Source organism: Prorops nasuta, unplaced genomic scaffold (genome assembly GCF_024137725.1).
Source record: "Prorops nasuta isolate Cenicafe-Biocafe unplaced genomic scaffold, Cenicafe_Pnas_1.2 PNAS00011, whole genome shotgun sequence".
Classification (NCBI taxonomy): domain Eukaryota; kingdom Metazoa; phylum Arthropoda; class Insecta; order Hymenoptera; family Bethylidae; genus Prorops; species Prorops nasuta.
In genome coordinates this window covers 4,602,450-4,625,533 of record NW_027116808.1, presented here as the reverse complement: position 1 = coordinate 4,625,533, position 23,084 = coordinate 4,602,450, and the positions used below count along the sequence as shown (strand labels likewise).

At 41.0% G+C, this 23,084-nt stretch overlaps 2 protein-coding genes across 3 annotated transcripts in view; one reads left to right on the top strand and one right to left on the bottom strand.

The window, feature by feature from the left end:
* The first annotated feature begins 264 nt into the window (after positions 1-264).
* Positions 265-4,224, top strand: oaf (out at first). Its single transcript, XM_066733637.1, has 4 exons — positions 265-524; positions 699-812; positions 881-1,199; positions 1,263-4,224. The coding sequence occupies exons 1-4, from the start codon at positions 393-395 to the stop codon at positions 1,568-1,570; spliced, it is 873 nt and encodes a 290-aa protein (XP_066589734.1). The 5' UTR covers positions 265-392; the 3' UTR covers positions 1,571-4,224.
* Positions 4,225-4,340: 116 nt separating this feature from the next.
* Positions 4,341-23,084, bottom strand: part of Sox15 (Sox box protein 15) — a 62,797-nt gene continuing 44,053 nt past the window's right edge. For both annotated transcript variants that reach the window (XM_066734207.1, XM_066734206.1), the window contains exons 5-8: positions 8,153-8,375; positions 7,034-7,236; positions 6,302-6,838; positions 4,341-6,183 (exon numbers count right to left, since the gene is read on the bottom strand). In XM_066734207.1, the coding sequence (XP_066590304.1) occupies positions 5,669-6,183; positions 6,302-6,838; positions 7,034-7,236; positions 8,153-8,375 (1,478 nt within the window). In that variant the 3' untranslated portion in view covers positions 4,341-5,668. The remainder of the gene's footprint in view (positions 6,184-6,301; positions 6,839-7,033; positions 7,237-8,152; positions 8,376-23,084) is intronic.

Below are 23,084 nucleotides of genomic sequence, written 5' to 3'. Positions count from 1 at the left end.
TCATTCTAAATAGACGACAATTCCGCGTAAAAATGACAAATTACCATTTAACTTATTTAGTTTATCTTCGGAACATCTTTATTTCGAGTTCCCGAACATGAAAACTGCTGTTTTGGCTTCAAATTCTTAAGTTTCCAGCATTGCATTTGCGAACATCTGCGATCACCAGCGCTACCTATCGGCAGAGATTGCTGCGAGACCTCGCGGCGTCGCGGCAGTAAAAAAATGAACGCATAGCTTTATGACAATCTTCGTTTAATTTTATTGGTTAATAGAAATTCAGAAAGAAGAGGTAATTCATGGCTACTTCGTGTGATAGGTTATTTTTAAGAAATTAATTTAATAAGCAAATGTTGATTTAACGTTAATGATCACTTTATAGAATACTTTTCATGCTATGTAATCGCTTACGATTACAATTGATAATAATGAAGAGATTCTACAAAGTTGTCATAATTTTTATTGTGTTACAATTTTTTTACGATGCTTGCACAACTCATCTGTTAATAAACGTCAAAAACCAGGTATGTAAAAATAATGATGTTTTATTTAGTTTTAACACAAGTTGAATATTATAAATAATTTTAAAAATCAAATTTTATTCTATTACCAAATGTTTAACTCTAAACAAGATTATGTCATTCTATAGTAAGCTGTCAGAGTAAAAGCAAGTACGGTATAATTAAATTTTTTTTTAGGGAGGTGATATTCTTTTGGAGACTATTTCGTCCAATGTTACGGAAGACTTAATAACATTAGAGTTCCAACGTTCTGATGGCACTCTTGTAACGCAGCTTATTGATTTTAGAAATGTGAGCTTTAAAAATTCTTATAGAATAATTTTAAAACTCATTCATGATCAATTAAACTGTAATTTTAGGAAGTTCAAGTGATAAAAGCTCTAGTGCTTGGTGAGGAAGAGCGAGGACAAAGCCAATACCAAGTTATGTGTTTTGTAAACCATTTCTACAAAGTAGATTTTATATCCTCCGATGCCATGTCTAAACTACGTCAAAAAAATCCTGGAACTATACGCGTAGCAGAAGAAGATAAGGGTCATGTTAATTATACAATGGATTTATTCCTAGATGTTTCACAGTCAATGGTAATCTCTAAGCACATTGCCACACTTTGCGGAGAAGCAGCTGGAACAACTTATACGAGGAATGAAGATATTAAGCAATGGGTTCAAAGACCAGGTAATTGAAAAATGTTGTACTTGAAGAGATCTTTATCCACTATTAAGCTGTAATTTATTACAGGATCTTCGGATGGTTCACTTGCTGCAGCAGTCTATAGTTTTAATGCTACTTCCGTGCCACAGGCAGTAAGTGATACTAGATCATCTTCGATAACTAAGTGTGCTGACACATCTCATTTGTGGGCAGCATGCACATGTACATTAGAATTATGCATAGGATGGTATCCTTGTGGTTTAAAATTTTGTAAAGGTAAAGAAGATGGCAAGAAGATAGTAACAACCTATCGTTGTGGTATTAAGACCTGTAAGAAATGTTTCATGTTTTCTTACTACTCTAAAATGAAGCAGAACTGCTTATGGGATGAATGACATATAAGGACCATTTAGAAAGTTTCTTTTTTTTGTGTAATTTAGTAAATATTAAAAGCTAGGGATATTTGACGCAAATTAATTTTAATAGGCGTGTGTTGCCAATTGAATTTGCAGAGTAGATTGATTTATTGCTGTAAAGTAATCAATTCTTCATCGTGTCGATGCCAATATAATTTTTTTTAGTCAATGAACAATTCCAAGTCATTAGCAGCAATTGTAAAGCATATCATTTATGAAATTTTTAAGAAAGATTCAGTGTAAATATTTTAATGTAAACAAGGAAATTAGCAGAATTTAATTAGGAAATCAAGTTTAAACTGCATATATCAATTGCAATTGTATCATCATTTACATACTGTGAAATCCTTTAACATTTGCCATAATAACTTCTAAATATGATACAACTTTAAATAATCAAGTTAAATCTGTTGAGCTCTTAAATCATAAACGATTACAATTAATGACTTGTACTATTTGCACTTTTTACTTTTTGATCACTTTTATACATTTAATTGCACTGCTATCTTTGTATAAGGAAAACACGTGCATTGCAAGTTTTTCAAATGTTGGTTCTCTTAGATTTTTCAATCATAATTGGAGAAAAGACATTTTAACTTTGCATAAAAAGAATTATTCCAAGTACGCGCGATAAACGTAAAATATGGAAAAGGCCATAAAAGTTACTTTTTTAATGAAATCTCTCTAACGGATCGGTAGATAGTTTTTTAATGAGTTATTTAAATATTTATAGAAATTTTTATACATGACGTATAAAGCTGCCATTTGTAAATTAAACTTTTGTTTTTATAGTTCTAGTTGTACATAAATAATAACATTGAACTTGTATTTAATTGCCTGCTTATGTACATAGATATGTATATTATATATATTAATATATTTTGGTGGTTCAAAAAAAGTTAAAAAATTTTTCATCAAAGATGAGCTCTGTAGGTCAATTTTAAAGGGTGGCGTAATTCATTTCATTATCATTTTTTTACTTCAATAACTCTTTTTCCTCACCACTTATTATGAAGGTAAACTCTCCACACAAATGCAGTACCATATTGTTTTTTTTAACCATTAAACCGCTTTATAATGATTATTAAGCGATTTAATGCTTAAAAGAAACAAAATGGTACTGCATTTGTGTGAAGAGTTTACCTTCATAATAAGTGGTGACGAAAAAGAGTTATTGCAGTAAAAAAATGATAATGAAATGAATTGCGCCACCCTCTAAAATTAACCTACAGAGCTCACACACAAATGCACACAATTTTGGTGAAGATTTTTATTTTAATGCATAAAATATCAAAAAAATTGTGCATTAAAGGGAACAAATTTTTGAATTTGTTTGAATCACTCTAATATATATATATATATATAGATGATATTAATTGATTTGAATTTAGAATGTACAAATGTATATCAATCATTCTATCAAGATTTGTATAAAGGACGGATGCTCTTTGTAATATCATTATAAGCAAGACTGCAAAATCTCTGTCCAAATAATAGAAGCGAATTTATCACACATTTCTTTAGGATGTATATAGCCATATTAAAGGTAATTCGGTAATTTTATAAGGGACGCCTCTGCGTACCTATATTATATTTTAGTTGGTAAATCAATAGTGATAAATCTTGATATTATAGTAATCTACCGGCGTTGCTAAAAAAGCGAAGATGTTTCGAGCAATTGTATATGAAGGAGGGATAAAATGTCATGACATAGCTTTTGAAGAAATAACATATAAGCAAATAATTTACATAGCGGAGTTCCTTCGAGCTTAGGGCCGATTGATTACGCATCAATGAATTTATCTGTACCGAATTGTAATAAAATAATTTTATATTAAGCGTCCATAGAGAGAATGTTTGTAAAAGCTGGTACGAAGGAACTCTTATCGAATATGAAACAATAAGATAAATATTATATACTCTTGTATTTGCACGAGCAATGAGAGATCACGATATAGCTAATAGTAACTTTAATTAGGAATTTCAGATAATTATATAATTTGTTAATATCACTTACCGTTATTTATTATTCACTGAAACAAGAATGATACAGCGTGGTCCTTTTTATCAATAGCTAATCGACAAAAAGACAGAAAACTTTTATTCTCTAGGCGATTCTCGCAGAGAACATGCTGTGAAATTTGATGACCCCCGATCGTAAATTTTCTGTCGTTTGTTACGCATGCTACCCTTATTTGCATTTCTATTTGACTTGCACCAATAAAATAATTTCAAGGTGTAAACTGTGCGTGCATTGTTCATGTCGTACTGATTAAATGAGATACAAACGCGAACAGAGTTAAAAGATAACTTACGATATGGATTAAGAGGTTTGCAATTTCACACTCTCAGCGATGATCGATCACTTATCTCAATATTAATATTGTTCATAGGAGCGATTATACAGTTTCTATTCTCTCATAGTCGTGGAATACTTTTAACTGTAGGTACCGAGAGAAATTTCTTTGTCAAGTTCGTATTCTTCTGTGTACTGGTTGGTTGGTCTGTTTTTAGAGAAGAACGTAACGAAAGCGTAGTATGTAGTGTTACATAATGATTTTTTCGCTTTATATATGACGTTGTAATTTATACACATATTTTTTATATATATTTAATAAAAAGAACTATTATATACTGAATTTTTAACAAGTTTCCAATGAATAATTACCTGGCAGCGATCTTGCGTTTTGTTCAAAGCCGAGAAGAATGTTGATAATATTTGAAAAAAGTTTAATTTATTGTCAAAAAATTGGTATAATATCAAAATAAAGGTTATATAGCTTAAGCGATTATTAATCGTGCTGACAGTACATGTTGGCAGTGTAAATTTTACTACTTTTTATATGTATAATAGATTGCGCTTCGCAATTAATTCGTAGATCAACAAGACGGGATTCATAAAAAATATATACATAAATATTGCTCATAACATTTTCTATTAAGTACCATACAATAATTGTAATAATTTAGTACGTCGCAGTATTCTTTACACGCATCTGACGAGTTTTTCTAAACATAATTAGCATCTAATGACGAAACAATTAAACTAACGTGTCATCTGTATTCATCTATATATTACCATATGCTACATATGATAACGAAGCTATGCAAGTGAATGCTTATCTTTGTAAAAATAAGTCTGTATTATATACCGTAACTTTTTAACCATTCGTATAATGAAGAGACTTTTGTCTTTCGCGTTTGAAGGGACTAACTGTATCAGTACGTGAATTTTGTTGCACTCCTACATTTGCTATAATATGGTAAATTTCAACAGACAACAAAATCTACCTGAACAATAATAACGCGCTGCGAAAATCTCATCGCACCGTCTAATTTCGTATTAAAAATTGGAATGTCCAGTTATTGGAAGAGAGTGTAAAAAAGGGAATAATGCATGGACATTGGGTAGGAAGGAAATATTGCGGGTTTTATTAAAAGCTACGTTAAATCTAAATGTACCTTCTGTAACAACCACGTCGCATTGTAGTTTAGTGCCCACAAAGTTTCTCAATTTTCATTGATATATATATATATATATATTAATTTGTGGCATGTTTTTCTCTTCGTGAAGAATCGCAGTACCACCAGAGCCAAGTGGGGACCACTCTTAACGCTCCGTTCCGTGCCCCTCAAGAAAGTTCTCTTCTTACCATCAAATTCTTAAAAATTTTCCTACTTTCAGTTATCGTACTATAGATATGCTACATTGTCACGAGTCTGTAATAACTTTAAAATAAGTTGGTAGAGAGCAGTAGAGGCATATCTAGCATTGGAAAATCTGGTAGCAGAACAATCCACAGGAATAGATAGGGGGAGATCCTTAGGAAAGCACTATTCGCTGTACAGGAGGTTCGCTTGCGTGCTCATCAGCCAGGGGGACCAGGTCCCAGCCAAGAATGACATTATAACAAGAATTTGGTACTTTGCTACATCCAAAGTACAACGTGATTTCATCACCCTTATGTGTTACTTCCCTAAACTGTGTTCCACGTAGCTGATGTCGTTGCTGGTGATATTCTGGTAATTTGCTGCTACCACCACCGGAGTACCAGAAGAAGAAGAAGAAGAAAATCACTAGCTGCTGTAACACGTTTTACGCACATCTGCTAGAATCACGCTGAAATCGTCATCAGGCTTCGAGGCGTGATCGATGTTTGCTTGCTGCGGTTGCTGTTGTTGCTGTTGCTGCGAGTGGTCCTGATACTTTGCTACATCCATACTTTGATGATACTGCTCGATCCCGTGGACGATCGAGACGTTCGAGCACTGACTGTCCTTGTTCTGATCGTCCACGATGCACTGAGTATTCGACATTTCCAGCTGAGTCTGCTGGGGCGCGTAATATCTTAAATCGCTGGCATAGTTGTGATTGCTGTCCAGGAGGTTCTGCGAGGTTAAACTGGAATGACCGACGCTGGGCGGATGAGAGTACTTGAAGTACTTCTCGAGTTGCATGGATTGTTGCTGTTCCTCGTCGGTCGTCATGTTCCCTTCCAAGTGGCCAATGATCACGTGTTGCTGCTGGCCGGATACAGGGTTCTCCTGCTGGTACTCTTGGTGGTGGGACATTTGATATCTGTGCGTCACTCCTGAAATGAAAAATCTCAAATGGTATATACAAACTCTTGTACATGTACCTGAAGAGTTGCCAGCTACAGAGAAGAAGAATTAGAAATTTAAGAAGAGGCTTCCTAAAGCCACACCAACCTGAGCAGCCCTCCGCAGACCCACGTATTCCCATGGGCTGCTGCCTGTTGCTACATTGCACGGAATTGTAACTACTCTCGACGTTCGACTGCATCGGGTAGTTTGAGCTTTTGGAGGATTGGCTGGTGGAATAGTGCTGCAACGACTGGTCATGGGGAGACGCGACAGGTGGATAAAAGGTTCCGGTAACGGAACCAACGTTCTCGAAACCGGAACGCAATTTGTTGCAAGAGACCATCATTCCATTGGCGATCCCAACTGCGGCTATGCTGGACGATTGTCTCTCGAAATTTAGGTACCCCACTGACTTCTTGTAGGTCAAGGTATCCGTGTATGCGCCTGTGTTTTGGCAGGAGGATATGCTGGTGGTACCACCGTGACCACCGTGACTCTGGTGCATCTGATGGTTGTCGCTCATAAACGCGTATCTTTTGTTTTGCTCCGCCATATCACTGTGTTGTTGTTGCTTCGAGCTGCCTTCCATCAAATCCCTCTCAGGATCCGGATTCTGATTGGACGTCAAATGAGCACCGTCTCCTAGAACCACAAAAATTCGTTCTTTCGTTTCACTCATATATATAAACATGCTACAAGACACTCGATAGATTTTGAACATTTCCATCAAGGAGGAATAATACTTGAATATCCATTCTTGAGAACCGAAGCTTTTCTATACACACACACACACACACACATATATATAGATTTATTGGCAAAATTGATACTGCTCACCGTCGGGCTCTGGCGTTGCCACGGGTGAAATATCCGGTGTATGGATGATGGGTGTGTAGGGGGAGCCATAGAGAGAGTTGTTCTCAGATTTATACTCCTGTATGGTCTGTTGTTGCTGCTGTTGCTGATGGTAGAGGGTTGAGATCGGGGAATGGCCACCCCATGGCATCTGTGGAATGCCTTGGTAGCTCTCCATTTTCGACCTGTGCAACAAATCTAACTATAAGAATAATTCCTCCTGCGCGGAGATGGGAGAAAAATCTTCCTTCTCCATCCTCTCTCCCACACACCGCAATCTTCTAAATCAACTTGTACAAAGGCTAATAATTTATTGGCGAATTTTTCACAGGCCTGACTTTAACATATGTTCGACCGATCGCCAATACGGAAGGTCTCTAGCGCTGGTAGCGCAGCGGAGAGTTCATCGATTGTCGCCTTATAATTGATTGCTTATCGACGAGAATGATTTTCTAAATCAATTTAGCGCGATGGAAATTTATTGTCGGGATTTCAACGGACAATGGACAAAGTGACGTTGTAGGCATATATATATATATATATATATATGCTTGAGAGTGTCAGGCAGCACTCTCAGTCTGCGCGATTCTACAAAGCATATATATATATATATATATATATATATATATATATACAGAATGATTTTCTATAACGACCAAAATATATAAAAATTTCATATTATTTTACTACATACAGCACTCGACGTGTCACAATATTCCAATTAATTTATTATTAAAACTAACGAGATAGAATATTGAAAAAAACCATACTTTTTCAGCGAGTGAAAATGAATATATTACAATTTTGTTAAATACATGATAGCGTGTACTATATATATGATTTCAGTTCACAGGTACTGTAAATATAGTGAAATAAGACGTATAGGTGATTGTAGATATAATACGCGATTGGAAAAATACTGTATAGCTGGGTATAGGTATCTATATATATATATTAGTCAGAGAGAGAGAGAGAGAGAGAGAGAGCGGAGGCAAAGGCGAGCCAGCTGGAGTGGTGGCTGAGAGAGCGATACGCATCAAATCCTACATATATATATATATATATATATATATAAACCGCATACAGATATCGATCACTTACATGGAATGATGAATCGCGTTGCCAGCGGGGTTGGACCTATTGCCCGCGGTATTTGTCGCGGAGGGGGGAGAGGCTGATGCCCCAGGAGCCCGTTTCGCGTGCTTCCTACGCCTCGGCCTGTACTTGTAGTTTGGGTGTTCCTGCATGTGTATGACCCTCAACCTCTCTGCCTCCTCCACGTACGGCCTTCTCTCCTGAGGGGTCAGCTTTCGCCATTTTTTCCCTGAAATTCGCAAAACCAACCATTTTGTACCATCCAATCATACGAGAGCGACCTTCCAAAATATTCTCTCTAAATATATGTTATTATCACTAATCGTCTTACCATGATCGAACGTCCTTGAATAGCGTGACAAAAATTTATCAATTGTTATTATTGATTAATGCAGATGTAAATTTGGAAAATTAAAAAAGACGAAGGAAAGGGGAAATTATTGAGGAAAATTTAACGAAGCTCGTTGCAACGATTAGTCGAGATTAATCGATGGAAAGAATTGGTAAGAGTTGGTAGAGGATAGACAAGGCTAAATGATAAAGGGAGAAAAGAGTTAATATACATAGATGCTGGACTATCAAAGGGACGAAGTAAAAAGGGAAAATATTGAGGAGAGAAAGTTTAACGAGGCTCGTTGCAACAATTAGACAAGACAGATCGATGCAAAAAATTGGCAAGAATTGGTATAGGATCGACAAAGTTACGATGAAAGGGAAAAGAGCTAATATGGATGCTGGACTATCGGAAAAACGAAGAAAAACTGATCGAGACGCACGTATACGGTGTGTTGTAGATATAACAAATATATATATATACACTATCGCTGGTATAGCTCGATATTCTATATATACGTGAACCGTTGTGCAGAAATAAATTGTTTTGTGCGCTGAAACGGAGTCTTATGGGTATTTCTTGGCGCATGATTCTTCCAAGTGTATAAAACAAATTTTAAACGCAAAGTCCCCCATACACGTAAGTATCTTATGGATATGGCCATGGTTATTGGCACACACATAAATCTTGGTGAGTGTACGTGGCAAACTCGAGATGTATGTGTTTGCGTTGTGCTGTAGCGTGCCTCATGGGACTCGAGTATACGTATACGTGGAACTTTACGAGTGTGTGCGTGGCTATGGTATGGGTGTACATAGGCGCATGGGGGCGTAGATATGGGTGCGCCCGTACCTTCATCCAGCCACAAGGCACGAACCATTATTTCATATTTCATTTTGTGTCTCAACTCCGGAGGAGATTCGAGCCTAAAGGACTTTGCCTGGCCACGAAAAAAGGACGAACAAAAAAAAAAAAAACTTTAAAGTCTGCCTTAAAAATTGCCCTTCCATCCCCCCCCCCCGGAATAAACAACTTGGTTTCTTTGATTGGAGGATCGAATGGATAAATACATATATATGCAAGAGTCGAGTGTAGTATATAGGAGAGGAAAAAAAATGGTTTCGGGGATAGGAAGGATTAGGGGGTTACAACGATAAGCAAAGTTAATTTGATATTCTTGGGCGCGCGCGCTCGCTGTGGTATCCCGGCGTGATTCATCATGACACCCGCGCACTGCGTCCCACCACGATGTCCTCGTTAAGTATTCTAATGGTCTGCGTGTATCTCTAATTTAGCCCACCCTTGTCCCGTACGACTTCATTAATTTGAATGTTTCGCGAAAAGCAGCGCTGTGATGACGGATCAGTCGCATTGTCTCTCCTAAATCCTCTTTGCCAAGCCTCGCTCTCTCTCTCTCTCTCTCTATATATATATATATATATATATATATATATAGTTATACCACATCTATTATGTATTCTTCCTTCTTGCCTTAGCCTCTACCGCCCCCCCCCTCCCCCTTCCACCGTAAGTAGTCCCTATAGCTGTCCCTCTCTCTCTCTCTCTCTCTCTCTCTCTCTGCCGGCAGCAGCGGATATACCCCCCCCCCCCACCCCTCCTCCCACCAACAGTTCCTACCCGTCGCTACATGCGCCAGCTTGTACGTATCTGCATCCTAGATGGGTGGAGATAAATGCAGACTAGTTAATACGTAACTACCTCGTGTTTCAACCAATCATTCCCGCTGTGTACAAGATTAATTTGTCAAAAGTCAACGTTACCACACGGATCGGACAAGCGCGATTAGATTTTCAAGCACTCGGATCCCCTCCCGCGTGGCTGAGGACCTTATCGATAATACCGATCCTCCTCCGAAGGGATTTTCCCTCGATCGACCAAGGTACACGTCACACGTATACACGCACGGTTTTGCCTCGATGAAAACGCGAAATTTTCGTGACGCGTTAAAATATCGCGCGTTTGTAAATCAGCCTGGAATGGCTAATTAAGCGACGGAACGAGGCCGGCCGGCCTTCCACCTCTCCAGAAAATGTCAGAGTGGCCGACGGGAAGAGACGGCAGGACAAAGAAGAGCCGCCGAGCGTCCGGGAGACGCGCGGAATTCGGTTCAGCTGGACGAGAAATTCTTTTCCAGCTATAGGGAACACGCGTGTGTAAGTGTATGGAGAGCTCGAGTGTCTCGAAGCGCGACGCGATCGGCGAAAATCAATGGGAAACTGAGAAACCAGTCGGGGGCTCGAGGAAATTACCATACGAGCAATTGCTGTCTTCTATAGTTTTAATTTTTTGGTTTCTTTTTAATTTATTACGCAGTTGGTGCACGAGTGACGCGCGCGTTAATTCGGTCGTCGAGTCAATGGCTACTTGCGTTTCGAGATCTGATTGAGTTGTCAAAGCGAAGTTTGATTGTATGAAATATGGCAGACGCGAGTGAGGGCGGGGGAACCGTAGAGAAATGCGGAGCTATAGCTACTAGTGTGCCGAATATATATATATATATAAACGCGATTGAAATTTTAAGTAACGCTCACGCCTCTACGCGTGGTCTTTGTGTGGTTCCGATTAATTCTGTATATACCGATGAAGCAACATACACATGAAATAATGCTGAAAAATTGACAATTAAGGAGATTCGTTAAAAAGAGGGGGGAGGATCGTGAAAAGCCATGCATCCGAGCTCCGTGCATGCAACGATCCAACTTTCACGAATTTCTACACCGAGCGTGACAATTAAAGGTTTGGTCGAACGCGAAAATAAGTTCACCGCGACACCGAACGATCCCGAATGTTCCTCTTAGGACCCGGTAAGCAAACGATGTATGTTCCGGCTCAGCCGCTCGTTCTTTAATCGTACCACGCGACTGGACCACCTTATTCTTGCTACGGAATCTTTCAGATTATTTCAATTAACACCTTTCGACATATTTATATATATTCTTCAACGTCGAATCTAGTCACGTTCGAGTTCAGCGGACTGAAAGAAATTGTCATGCGTAATTCTTGAAGAAAAAACCTTAACTAGAAGGAGGGGGGAGGGATAAATTGACGTTTGGCTGTTCTCGCGAAAATAATCTATACGCTTTCCTCGCGATATTATTTAACGAGGTGTATCGATATTACAAAGGCGCATGTGTATATATATATATATATATATAAAAATTGTCATGCGTAATTCTTGAAGAAAAAAACCTTAATTAGGGAAAAGGGGGAGGGATAAATCGACGAAAGAAGAGTTTACGATGTTGTTCTCGCGAAACTATCTATACGCTTTCCTCGAGATATTATCTAATAAGGCGTATCGATATTATAGAGGCGCACATGTATATATATATATATATATATACCAAGGACCGAAACCGCAGAGTTTCTAATCGTGCTGCAGCGAGCGTTTCGGTGAGAGGCCCCGCGCCGCCCCCGTCAGGTTTTCGTAATTTCAAACTTGCTTATTTCAGGCTGCTCGTTCGATGAAAGTTTTTGTCGCGCGAGTCAAACGCGAATTAGAGCTGTGGGCACACGGCTCTCCGTGACCGAGTCGTGACTCAGTCAGAGTCAGAGTCAGATGCAGGCGAAATGCCGATGTACGTTGTTCGTCCAACCGCCGAGCCGAGCCGAGTCGAGCCGATTAACATTCGAGGCGAAAGCTCGCTTTTATAGTCATATATTTATTGTAATGCTTATATATATATATATATATATATATAATAGAATGCTTATGGAAAAAAAGATTAGAATCGTCACACTCTCTATTGCGGCTCATTATTAATTATTATTATCAGTGTTAAAAAAGCTTGCCTAAAATTCTAATTTTATTACTTTTCTTCTGTAGAATATATTTTACTTGGAAGAATTAATTTAATGATATATAATTGATGTTTACTAGGACAATTTTTATCAAAATTAATTTATTTATCGTTTTCTTTTTTTACAGACAAAGCATGTGTTTTATGGAAAGTGTTCGGTCAAGTATCGAGGAAAACCCATAAAGAGCTACAAAATTTCTCTAAATCGAATGATCAGCTTGGCCCCTTGAAAATCGGTCAGTGAAATCGACGCGAAATTAATAATCTTAAGCCGAAGGAGAGAACGATTTAAATACAAACGAGTGTGTCCCCTTTAATCATGCGCACAACGATCGATCAATCGAATTCTTCGATTGCTCATCCTTCGCGTATTTCATTGTGTCGGATTCGCCGATTGTTCGAGAAACTTGGATAACGCAGGGTCACGATTAAAGAGTTGTCAAAAACGAACGGTACATTTGGTATGTGATCATTGCAGAATATGAAACGCGTTGAAGAATTATTGTAAAACGAGGCAAATGGCCCGGGACATATTCATCAGTATATATATATATATATATATATATATATAGAAAGAATTGTACACACACTATAGCTGTCCATATTCGCGTAACGGTGCAATCGTGTCAGGATATAACATTTTCAATGGCGAGCGAGAGGAAGATTGGAAGTTGTTAACAGTAAAAATCAGTGAGACGTGTAGAAAAAGCGCGCGTGGTGTATAGTTAAAGGGGGTGCGGCACTCTGTAATGCCAAGTTCCCTTCTGCGTTTGCTCATATGTATCGCGAGTATTAATTTCTTTTTTTTTATTATTATTATATTTTTTTTAGCCACAATATTGCAAGTGGCAGGAAAATTTTTAATGCACCTTTTCGATATACATACATAATTTATTGATCCATGCACGATCTTCGAGGAAACCTAATTTAAATCGAAAGAAATGGACGATACCCCATATTCCAGCTGTTGAAAACACGCACGAGCGATCGGAGGTTTTCTTAAATCTAAAATGCGACGCGTCAGCTCAATTTTTATGACGTAAGCGAAGCGAATGATTCGGATTTCGATATGTATCTTTACCGGACGTACTGCACGAGACCAAACATTATCCCATTACAGGTTTCGATTACACGGACAGTTAGATTTCTCTGATTCGCGAACGACTCGTCTATTACTATATATTATACGCATGCGCACGCGATAAAAATCCTTCGAATAAACGAGTCCCGGATTGGTTCGCACTTTACAGAACGCGGACATCGTATACATCGCAGGTTCCTCTTTACGTATATATATATATATGAAAAGGAAAAATTGCATATAGTGCTTTCGTTAAAGATTGTCGTATTTGGAGCTGATTGATAGAATAACGCAGGTCGAAAGAGAAAAGGAGACGAGTGACAGGAATTTCGTCCTGGACGAAGATCGAATATTCATGCAGAGTCCCACCCCCCCCCCCCCCCCAACGATCTTCCGGAGATTGGTTTCGGTTGATAAAGAGCGCGGTGGTCGTGTGTATTCAATGGCGTATTAGGTATATATATATATATATATAACTGAGCGTGCTAGGCTGTCAGGATGGTAGCAGAGGACGCAGATGGAAGAAAAAGGACGAAGAGTGGTGGGGGGAGTAGCATGGATAGGGGGAGAGAGAAAAAAATGTTGTGGGTGGGCGAGACGTAGAGATGATGATGAGAAAGCGGAAAGCGGAAGAGGAAACGCGATTAAATCGAGAGAGAGAGAGAGAGAGAGAGAGAGAGAGAATAAGATGAGCGTTGTAGTATGGCTGGATTAATTTAAATATATATATCGTTTGAAATGGTGAAATTTGGTGAATTACATAGGATGCGGGAGGGAGAGATGGAAGAGGCGATATAGCGGCTGTGGGGGAAGGAAGAGGAGGAGGACCAGGTTGGATATGCAGGACTGCGCGCGCTCGTGCGCACCCCGCCCAACTCGGGTCGCCCACTGTCACCATTAATAATACGTCTCCCGTCTCGTGATGTATCTCATCTCCGTTGGCTCGGCGCTGGCTGCCCTGCGTCTCTCACCGTTTAGATCCACGATGAGACTTTACACGGCGTGCACGGACTGGCGCACCAACGCAACCTCTGTGCGCGTGTGCGTGAATCCCCTCCTAACGCGTGCGTTGATAGGAGTGACCAACCACCACACACTCCGCATCTCGGTTCGGCTTCGCTAAACATTGGCGCGCGAGCGTCTTCTTCTTGCGCTTCCTCCGCTTCATTTTCGTCTTTGTCTTCTTCCTCCTCCTCCTCCTCCCCTTATTTCAGCATTTACATTTCTACGTTTCAAAGCTGCGTTATCGCTGCAACTTTATTGCTTCCATTTTTCTCCATAGCCTTTGATTTATCGCTCGGTACCAAGCAGATTGCTTTTTTAGATGTTGCAGTGTGTGCGAGTCTAGCTGGTACTCTCGAGTAGGTAGGTTCGTGGCCTTGGTCGTTGCAAGAGGGCGTTCTAACATTTGCCTAATTTGCTGGGATTTCTTTGGGGTTCGTCGTAAATATTAACTTTGTAACTCGTTAAGGTTTACGGGTATTGTGTGAAATTAGCAGATTTAATTGGTCCTTTTTGTGCTCGCGAGGACCGACGGTGTAGAAATGTGGGAGGTGACGTTGCGGGGTGTGTGAAGAGCGTCGTTGAGTTTTGCTGCAGCGCCACGAGGTCGCAACGTCGACTCTGACAGTTACTTTTGGGACAACAAAGAACTCCCCGCCCCCCTCTCCCACTCTACTATACGTGCCTCGGCAAGTAGTCATCTCACCGGTAAAGCAGAACGGTTCCAAATGTTGAAACTGAAGGAATTATAAAACGACCTCGAGAAAGAACGAGGAGACTCGTTGACTTCCGGTGAACTCGACAATTTCGGCAAGTGGAATAATCCTAAACAATGTTGATCCTCCCTATTCAATTTCTGCCGCTCTTGTCAAAAAAAAAAAAAAAAAAAAAGGGGACACATTGGGAATGTACGACGACGGGTCGTGTCTCATTGTCATCGCAGTCAGAAATGTATTTTAATTGGTAGAAGCTTGTATGGCAGTCGACTCGTAAAGATTTTCATTGCGCAGTGAAAGAGCAAGTTGACTCGATCGACTGGAAGGAGACGCAAGTATCAATAGTCGATGCTCGTGTATCGAAGCGCGATATCGGAGATGCACTGATAAGCGAATTAACTTGAGCGCCTTTGCGTATATGGACGCATATACATATAGATATAGAGGCGCGCGCGAGGCACGGAGCGTCGATCGGTCGGTCTGTCCGTGGACGTACACAAAGAAGAGCGGAGCGAAGAAACGGCCGGCGGACTCGCGTGTTTTCCATGCCGTAGGCACATCACGCACGCGTGCCCAGCACGTGGATATAACCCCACCCCATGCTTGTTCTTCCCCGTAATAAACGTGCGTTCGGAGAAAAACTAAAGAATCCTCACCAGCGACGGAACTCGATTGGTCGATTCATCGAAGACTTTCCTGGAGAACGGAAGAATCACTTGGCAATTGGGAAACAAGGCTGGAATCGCTCGAACGTCGCGAGGATCTTCGTGGATCGAATTCCTCGACTTTGACGTTCGACCCTTCGAGATTGAAATTGTATTGTAACGCGTTACGAGGGAGAGGGGGGACGTAGGAAAATTTCGCTGGAGGCGTCGGGGCGCCTCGGAAGAGGTGGTCCAGGAGCGTCGCGATAGTTGAATTACGTACCGGCTCGGGGCCCTTGCGAAGGCTACGTGTACGGACTCTGCGCGCGCGCGCGATCGCCTCGCGTGTATTTTCATAAATATAATAATTTATTTCTCTCCGGAGGTAAATCTACGCGAGGATGTTGCAATCTTCGTGGTGTGTCGTCGGGATAGGTGGGTCGGTCGGCTCGCGAGCGTAGCGTCGTCGTCGGGAGGTAAGTTAAGGTTAGGTTAGGTAAGGGTGCGGCCAGAGTCGAGGCTCGACTCCACCTCATTACCCGGCATTCTATGCAGAGACTGCGGCGCTTATGGCTTATTATTGCTTAGCTTAGCCAACCCATTCCTCGCCTGGTCCTTCTTCTTTTTCTTCCTCGCCACCTCCTCTTCCTCTACCCTCTCCCCCCTTTGCATGTTTACTTCGCACACCTCGACTAACGCGCGTCTGGTCACACACACATATATATATATATATATAGGACGAATCGGAATAAATATATCAACGAGCGGAAGAAGCCAAAGTCATTGGTGAACCGGGTAGTTGCGCATGGTGAACAACCTCTTTCTGATACGTTGCAGAACTCGATCTACGTCCCTTGCGAATTACACCGAGATTTTTACGGATTTGCCATAAACAAATCTTTGGTGAACCGGGTCGTTGCGTGGTGCACCACCCAGTGATCGCATATTTCCACCCTGAGTAACTTTTCACACGTACCAATCGGCGTATCCATGTGAAGTGACAACGTTTGTCCCATCGCACGGATACGGCGGCTTGTATGTGTGAATGGTTACTCCGAGTGGAAATATGCGATCTCATTGGCACAACCTCTTTCCGATACGTGCATGGCAGAACTCGATCTACGTCCCTTACGAATTACACGAGATTTTCACGGATTTACCATAAATTATCGTCCAATCTAACGATCTACTACAATTTACCAAAACAATATTTAAAATTTAAATGAAATGTTTATAAGTTGAAACACGTCAATACTAATGAATATCGATGGTTTAATTCTTCGGAGATTGCTTCTTGGGGCAGGGGTTTGCTTTATAGCGGACGATGCATCGGAGGAATATTGCGTGTACCGTACGATACGAGCTGGTGGGTGTACGTACACAGGATTTTTGCTAAGAATAAACGTATAGCTCGATGTGGACCATGAGATGCGCGCAACTCAATTTGTATATGCAAGCGCAATTATTGGTTCCGATCTCGTCCAAAGGCTCGTTATGCACCGGTCGCGGCGTTTGCTTGTTTCGTTCCAAGGTCACGCTTCGAAGAACACACGCGCGCGCGCATACACACGCACACACTGTCCAATTTTTTGAAAAGAACTTTTGCAACGAGACTATATTCCTCCATTTTTAAATCGCTCGCTCGCGTTCGTACATTTGCGTGCAAGACTATATACATGTATACAGCCTGCTACAATACGCGATCGGTCTAAATGCATTGCGGAATACTCGCTTTTATCGCCCGTCTGACGAAAGAGCGATAAAAGCGATCGAAAACTTTTGTAATCCACTTGAAATGCCATAACGATCGATGCCGAGACTCGCTTCGCCGATAATTTCGTTTCCGTTGCGCGCGCGTGATTCCAGGCAGACTGTTATAATTATTGCAAGAGAGAGCGAGAGAGAGAGAGAGAGAGAGAGAGAGAGAGACTAAAGCAAAAATTGTAATTTTGTCGAATCAGCCTCATTTCCCTCCCACCGAAATAATTTCTATTCCGTGAGAACATATATATATATATAGCGTTCGTAGTGACGAAATAACATTCGAATATAGGAAAAGATTTTCCTTGTGCGTGAAAGATAACATGGATCGACGCAAGCTCCAGCAGCTCTCTTTCTCGTTACCCTCCCCCCCCCCCCCTCCACCCTCCAGCGATCCCACCGAGTTTGTATTCCGTAGGAACAGCGCGCGCACGGACGGTACGGGCCTCGAACTGGATCGAACAATAGCCGCGCCTCGGAATAAACACGGCGGATGAACTTCTGAGGTAAGAATTGCATGGCTCTGCCCACTCTCTGCGAATTTGGTTAAAGGTAAAAATGTCCGAGAGAGAGAGAGAGAGAGAGAGAGAGGCCGGCCAATGCCAATCGACGTTCCATCGAATAAATGCCTTTTTATGCCTCTTCGCCGTAAACTATATCGAAACCGTAAATCTATCCGGTACAGATCCACCTGTCGATGATATTTTCAAACCGCTGGCGAACTTTCGGTAATGCGAGAAAACACGCTTTTGTATGCGGTAAGGTTCGCTTTCACCGATGGTCCCGATTTATCTTTAATTACGGGAAAACGATGGATGTTTTTTGCTCGGTCGAACCGCGGCTCGTTTATCGAGGCGCCTCATCGACGAATTATTCGAGCGGATGGATCGAGAAAATTTTTAAAAATTATAATATACATTGGATCACGGTTTGAAATTGTAATTGGAATTTTGTTTGTTGTTGTGTCGTCTCTCTCTCTCTCTCTCTCTCTCTCTCTTTAGGAGCCTGGTCTGGCGTCAGTTGCGTTGATTCGGTCGCTAGTGAGACTCTCTCCCCCCCCCCCCCCTCCTCCCCATCTCCACCGAGTCCGCTCGATTAACCCGGACAAGATCGGCTCTCGTACGATCACGAAACTCATTTGTTCCTTTATATCGGCTCGCGCGCGCGCATTTTCCTTCGTGGATCAACTTGTTAAAATCCTCAGCGACTAGCCAAGCGTTTGACCGTGGCAACCAAAGCGCTAAATTAAAATGTCTCTCCGTCAGCTGTGATTACCCGCAAGCTCTTTATCAATCCTCGTTATATAACCTTTCTTCCCTCTTATTTTTGCTAATTCAAAGGGTTTTGTCGTTTGTCGATCGATATCCAAAAACTCTAATTGGCATAATTACACGAATGGAGAAATATCGATGTTTTGAATTGATCCATATCATCCATCAGAGATTAATATTTAAATTTGTCTTACGAAGAAAGTTTCCATACTATATAGGGTGTCCCACGAACGATGGCCATGCCAATACCATTGGATAGAGGACAAAAATCTAAGTAAAAAAGTTGTAAACACTTTTTTGCTAGCACTTTTGGTTAAAAAGTTATTTGTAATTAAAGATTTTCGATTGTAGTAGTTCCTTTCTTAAAGAGGAAGAATGTTTTGGTCGCATTATAAGGCCAAAATTGCTAAGATTCTGTGAATTAAAATACTAAGAAAAATACAAAGCCAAACATCCACTTGAGTCTATTGAAGTGGTTGAAGGCCGATCGGCAGTTTCGGGTGCGAGTGCCATAAAAACAATCAAAACATAAACACTTTGGAGAAAAGCTATAAGCTAAGATTGAAACTTTTGCAACTTTCGTTTAACAAATGAATTATTTATATTTTTGAATTGTGCGTATTTTTATGATGGAAATGAGTCGAAACGTGACATAATTACGACTATTTTTAGCGATACTATTAATCAATTAAAACTTTTAATTGACTCTAGAATTAATGTGATTATGTTGCGTTTGAACTCATTTTCATCATAAAAATACGAACAATTCCAAAATATAAATAATTAACTTGTTAAACGAAAGTTGCAAATGTTTCAATCTTAGCCCTTAGCTTTTCTCCAAAGTGTTTATGTTTTGATTGTTTTTATGGCGCTCAAACTCGAAACTGACGATCGGCCTTCAACCACTTCAATAGACTCAAGTGGATGTTTGGCTTTGTATTTTTCTTAGTATTTTAATTCACAGAATCTTAGCAATTTTGGCCTTATAATGCGACCAAAACAATCTTCCTCTTTAAGAAAGGAACTACATACTACAATCGATATTCTTTAATTGCAAATAACTTTTTAACCAAAAGTGCTAGCAAAAAAGTTATTACAACTTTTTTACTTAGATTTTTGTCTCCTATCCAATGGTATTGACATGGCCATCGTCCAAGGAACATCCTACATTACTGTAATACAATCGACCGTATTTTCCATTTGTTCCCAAAGACACTTTTCATCACTACTTCTAGCAAAAAATTCCTCCTTCGAAACGTGTAAATATTAAAAATCATCCGAGAAGCACGATTGAAATTTACAACTCGATATTTTTCGGGGTCGTTGATTACACGTGTGTGGAGGAGAAGCAGTGGAGAGCGAGGTATCTCAAAGGACTGGTTGAATTTACTCAAACGGTGCTGACATTTTACTCGCGAGCGTTTATCTAACTATGATTCATAGGACTGGGAGAGGAGAGAGGAGAGGAGAGGAGAGAGAAACGAATGCGATACGGCACAAGAGACACAATAATGACGCTTGAGAGACGGTACCCATACGTGCCAATAATTCTCAATCGGAGAAACGTTTACGGTGTGTCCCTATATACCTGTCCTTTAAATTCCAGAAGGCGCAACCTTATCGGCACTCAACCGGACACCATTATAGTAAGATACTGGTCGCGTTGTTTAACGCCCCCTACCTATATATATATATATATATATATAATCGAGATCCGAATTTTAGCGCAGCCCATGACCGTAGCAAAGTTGGACCACGTGGTGATCGATTCGAATAAAATTTTCTCTCTCTCTTTCTTTCAGCTCACAGGACAGACGATTAGAAAAATGGCAAAGGAAAATAGAATTACCAACGGCTGGCAGCGCACGCGCCAATAACTCTGAACCGCGGCGCGTTACAGGCGCAACGTACGTTCGCCGCTCCCGCGCCGCGCGACCTGTCCCTTAAATCCCACAAGGAGCAGCCTTATCTCGCCACCGCCGGACACCATTATTCCGAGATACTGGACGTCGTGATTCCTCTCCCAGCTGCGAATCGTTCGCCAGTGGACCTCGACACCGACGCGTCTAACTCCGACCCAACGCGAAATAATTCTCGACTCTCCGCTCTTATCATCGAGATTCCGCCATGAAAAAGCAAAAAACATAATAACGTCTCGCTCCTGGAAGATCGATACGAGCGATAACCGAGATTATTGCATTTATATATATAGTTTTAGTCTCGCGAGAACCTTGGGATGGCATTCGTTTCGTTACTTTCTATACGCTGAGGTACATTCGCCTCAACAATACAGCACATATTCAGTATGATACACTATCGTGTCGGCCATTAGGTAGGTTACAAGGATTCCTCGCAGGAGCGTCGCAAAGAGACACGGATTTAGCGGAATGAAGCTATTTCGACCGGTTTATATACCTATATATATATATTATTTACGACTCCTCCGACACTAGCCGGCTTGCATAAGGATTAGTCGGAATGGAAAAGGTTAGTGCGTAACGTTCTTGGATGTAATCGTCGATCGCAGTGTGATTTCCGTGGCTCTCTTCTTGCACGGCTATTGCCACTGCATATGTACAGGGTTTTTTGTGTAAGACGACCCAGAGCATGGGCACAAAATGATGCGTATCTCTTTAACTATAAGAGATATTCAATTTTTGCATAGGACCTTTTCGAAATCTCTTGATATTTGCTTTCAAAAAGGTCATATGAAAAAATTGAATATCTCTTATAGTTAAAGAGATACTCGTCATTTTGTATCCATGCTCTGGAGCGTTTTACGCAAAACACCCTGTATATATATATATATATATATATATAGGGTGTTTTGCGATTGGTCGGCGCTGCAGCAGAGGCTGCTGCCACCGATCCAACGACAGCGATATTCGTGACGTACTCGAGGGAAAATAGAGGCGTGCAATCAGTGGTACTAAAGAACGATACTGTCTGCGGCCCCAGTCCGAGTCCTCTATCTCTTCTGTTGGTCCCGTCGGCTCTGTCGCTGGTGCACGGTACACGCAACACGGCTGCCATTATTCGCAAGCTGCCAGATTTGTCGTAGGTGGTCGTACGACAGTGGCGTAGCGCGCACCACGCGAAAATACCATTTTTATTCGAAGCTTTCGGTTCTCCAAATTTTCACCCCACCTTCGCGATATAACGCATGTTGCTACATATATATATATATATATATATAGAGTGTAGGGGAGTGCCGTTGATTTTCCACTGTCAGCGCGCGAGTTTAAAAGCTGAAGAGGATCGGGCATTGATAAAGATGCGCGAGCACGCGCGTCACCGGATATGAGGCCCTCAACGCGCGCGTTTCTGTTCCTTCGTGTGTGTGTGTGTGTGTCGCCATCTTCTTGCGTCTTGTTAGTTATGTACGAGAACCAGGGGGGAGGGTGTCGCTCGTACCGTTCGCTCAGAAAATTTCGCAGGGAACTCGAGGACCACCGTGGAACTCGGTGGAACGGTTCATTAAGGTTCGACTCGATGATTTTGGTAGCTGAATGATCGAGTTGGTCCTCTTAGAGTATATATATGAATAAAAGGTGGTATACAAGATGATGAAACATATATATACAAGCGGAGACGAAGCTTGGACCTTGGAATTCAGAGTGCGGGCGTTTGGTCCCAATTATTATTGCTCCTTCGCATTTCCTCTGCATCTATACATATATATATATATACAAATAAAAGGTAGTATAAGGTGATGAACATATATATACAAATGGAGGCGAATCTTGGACGTTGGAATTCAGAGTACGAGCGTTTGGTCCCAATTATTACTGCTCCATCTTATTTCCTACATCTATACATATATATACAGATAAAAGGTAGTATAAGGTGATGAACATATATATATACAAGCGGAGACGAATCTTGGACGTTGGAATCCAGAGCGTGAGCGTTTGGTCCCAACTATTATTGCTCCATCGCATTTTCTACATATATATAGCACATGTGTATAGTACACGCGTGTATCGCTTGCTGTGTGTGTGTTTGCATAGATCGCGTATGGACGCGAGCGCACTGTTGCAACAACAACAACGCACACACACAAAAGCATGAAGCATCGCACGTGTGCGTGGATGCAAGCAAGCGTAAAACTCCTGGCTTTGGCTATACGCGTTTCTGCGAGGGTGTCGAGGTACGCGTTGCGTGGTTGTGTGCGTAGCTACATAGGAGGACGATTATGCACGCACACGACGCAGGGGCCGCCGATCGACTCGTCTGCGAAGGAAACGCTCGCGTGTCTATATATATATATATATGTGCCGATGCGATGGACGAACTAACGGACGGACG

Coding starts and splice junctions, on each gene's coding strand:
- oaf (XM_066733637.1), top strand. CDS start 393: ATGCTATGTAATCGCTTACGATTACAATTGATAATAATGAAGAGATTC. Junction 525..698: donor TAATAAACGTCAAAAACCAG/GTATGTAAAAAT, acceptor ATTTTTTTTTAG/GGAGGTGATATTCTTTTGGA. Junction 813..880: donor AGCTTATTGATTTTAGAAAT/GTGAGCTTTAAA, acceptor CTGTAATTTTAG/GAAGTTCAAGTGATAAAAGC.